Source organism: Rhinopithecus bieti, unplaced genomic scaffold (assembly GCF_001698545.2).
Source record: "Rhinopithecus bieti isolate Rb0 unplaced genomic scaffold, ASM169854v2 scaffold_38609, whole genome shotgun sequence".
Taxonomy (NCBI): domain Eukaryota; kingdom Metazoa; phylum Chordata; class Mammalia; order Primates; family Cercopithecidae; genus Rhinopithecus; species Rhinopithecus bieti.
Genome location: NW_016815798.1, coordinates 1 through 2495, shown reverse-complemented (window position 1 = coordinate 2495; position 2495 = coordinate 1). Strand labels below are relative to the sequence as shown.

General features: G+C 52.1%; 1 protein-coding gene across 1 annotated transcript in view; it reads left to right on the top strand.

Annotated features, from left to right (window-relative positions):
* Window positions 1-1945, top strand: part of LOC108516312 (phosphatidylinositol 3-kinase regulatory subunit beta-like) — a gene marked incomplete at both ends in the record, with an annotated part of 6252 nt that extends 4307 nt beyond the window's left edge. The window contains one exon of the mRNA XM_017853720.1: window positions 1803-1945. Coding sequence (XP_017709209.1) covers window positions 1803-1945 — 143 coding nt within the window. The remainder of the gene's footprint in view (window positions 1-1802) is intronic.
* Window positions 1946-2495: the final 550 nt, after the last annotated feature.

Here is a 2495-nt window from a genome sequence, read left to right as displayed (position 1 = left end):
CTCACTCTGTCGCCCAGGCTGGAGTGCAGTGGCCGGATCTCAGCTCACTGCAAGCTCCGCCTCCCGGGTTCACGCCATTCTCCTGCCTCAGCCTCCGGAGTAGCTGGGACTACAGGCGCCCGCCACCTCGCCCGGCTAGTTTTTTGTATTTTTTTTAGTAGAGACGGGGTTTCACCGTGTTAGCCAGGATGGTCTCCATCTCCTGACCTCGTGATCTGCCCGTCTCGGCCTCCCAAAGTGCTGGGATTACAGGCTTGAGCCACCGCGCCCGGCCTACCCTAGGGGTTTTCTTTCTGTCCTCTTTTTTATTTATTTTTTTGAAACAGGGTCTTGCTCTATCATCCAGGCTAGAGTGCCGTGGCATGATCTTGGCTCACTGCAACCTCCGCCTCCCTAGTTCAAGCGATTCTCCTGCCTCAGCCTCCCGAGTATCTGGGACTACAGGCACATGCCACCGTGCCTGGCTAATTTTTATATTTTTAGTAGAGATGGGGTTTCGCTGTGTTGACCAGGCTGGTCTTGAACTGGTGACCTCAAGTAATCTGGCTGCCTCAGCCTCCCAAAGTAAAAAAAAAAAAAAATTAATAAAAGATGGGCCAGGCACAGTGGCTCATGCCTGTAATCCCAGCACTTTGGGAGGCTGAGGCAGGGAGATCATCTGAGGTCAGGAGTTTGAGACCAGCCTGGGCAACATGGTGAAACCCCATCTCTGCCAAAAATACAAAAAAATTAGCCGGGCCAGGTACAGTGGCTCACATCTGTAATCCCAGCACTTTGGGAGGCTGAGGCAGGTGGATCATGAGGTAAGGAGTTCAAGACCAGGCTGGCCAACATGGTGAATCCCCATCTCTACTAAAAATACAAAAAATTAGTCAGGCATCATGGCATGCACCTGTAATCCCAGCTACTCGAGAGGCTGAGGCAGGAGAATAGCTTGAACCCAGGAGGTGGAGGTTGCAGTGAGCCGAGATCACACCATTGCACTCCAACCTGGGACAGAGTGAGACTCCATCTCAAAAAAAAAAAAAATTAGCCAGGCATGGTGGCGCGCACCTGTAATACCAGCTACTTGGAAGGCTGAGGCAGGAGAATCACTTGAACCCAAGAGGCAGAGGTTGCAGTGGGCCAAGATCACACCACTGCTCCAGCCTGGGTGACAAGAGTGAGACTCCATCTCAAACAAAAAAGAATTTTGAGGTACGGTCTCACCATGTTGCCCAGACTGGCCTCAGACTCCTCAGGGTTCAAGAGATCCTCCCACTTTAGCTTCCCAAGTAGCTGGGATTACAGGCAATCGCCACCAGCCCTGGCCTCTGTCCACTTTTTATTGATGTGTTAGCTGAGGCTCTAAATGGACAAGACAACTGTCCAGGATCAGTTAGGAACACTGTAACTTCAGAATTGACTTTGGCCCTGAGCCTCAGTTTCCTTGTTAATAGTTGTTACTTTGTTGGGGGTTGCTGGAAGGGTCCATGGGACAATGTAAGGAAAGTCCTAGTGCAGCGTCTCCCCCAAGAAGCACTGTGAGCTGTAGCAACTAGATCTCTCATTCATTCCCAGCAATGTTAACAGGTCCAGGTGTTTGTGGATACCTATAGGAGGATGTAAAGAAGAGGGTTTGGGGGGTGGGGCTTTGAAGGCTGAATAGGAGTTCATTTGGTATAGCAGGAGTTGGAAGAATGACACTCTGATAGAGGGACCAACTTGAGCAGTCTCCCTATCAGAGTTGAGATGTGCCTTTACCCCTCACGAGGGCCTTTTGGGGAGTCCCAGGAGGTGCTGAGCTGCGCCCCCTCCTCCAGGAGCTGCAGATGAAGCGTACCGCGATTGAGGCCTTCAATGAGACTATCAAGATCTTTGAAGAGCAGGGCCAGACTCAAGAGAAGTGCAGCAAGGAATACCTGGAGCGCTTCCGGCGTGAGGGCAACGAGAAAGAGATGCAGAGGTGAGTCTGGCATCTCTGCCCTGCCCCACCCTACCCTGGATCTGGTGCGGTACAAGCGGGGAAGGGAAGGAAGTAGAAGGAGACCAGCCACCTGGAGGCGAAGAGTAGTCTGTTGAAATGGGCTTTGGGCCTGGTGCAATGGCTCAGGCCTGTAATCCCAGCACTTTAGGAGGCTGAGGTGGGTGGATCTCCTGAAGTTAGGAGTTTGAGGCCAGTCTGGCCAACATGGTGAAATCCTATCTCTATTAAAAATACAAAAATTAGGCCGGGCGCGGTGGCTCACGCCTGTAATCCCAGCACTTTGGGAGGCCGAGGCAGGTGGATCATGAGGTCAGGAGATCGAGACCATTCTGGCTAACACAGTGAAACCCCATCTCTACTAAAATACAAAAAAAAAAAAATTAGCCAGGCATGGTGGTGGGTGCCTGTAGTCCCAGCTACTCAGGATGCTGAGGCAGGAGAATGTCGTGAACCCGGGAGGTGGAGCTTGCAGTGAGCGAGATCATGCCACTGCACTGCAGCCTGGGCAACAGAGCGAGACTCCGTCTCT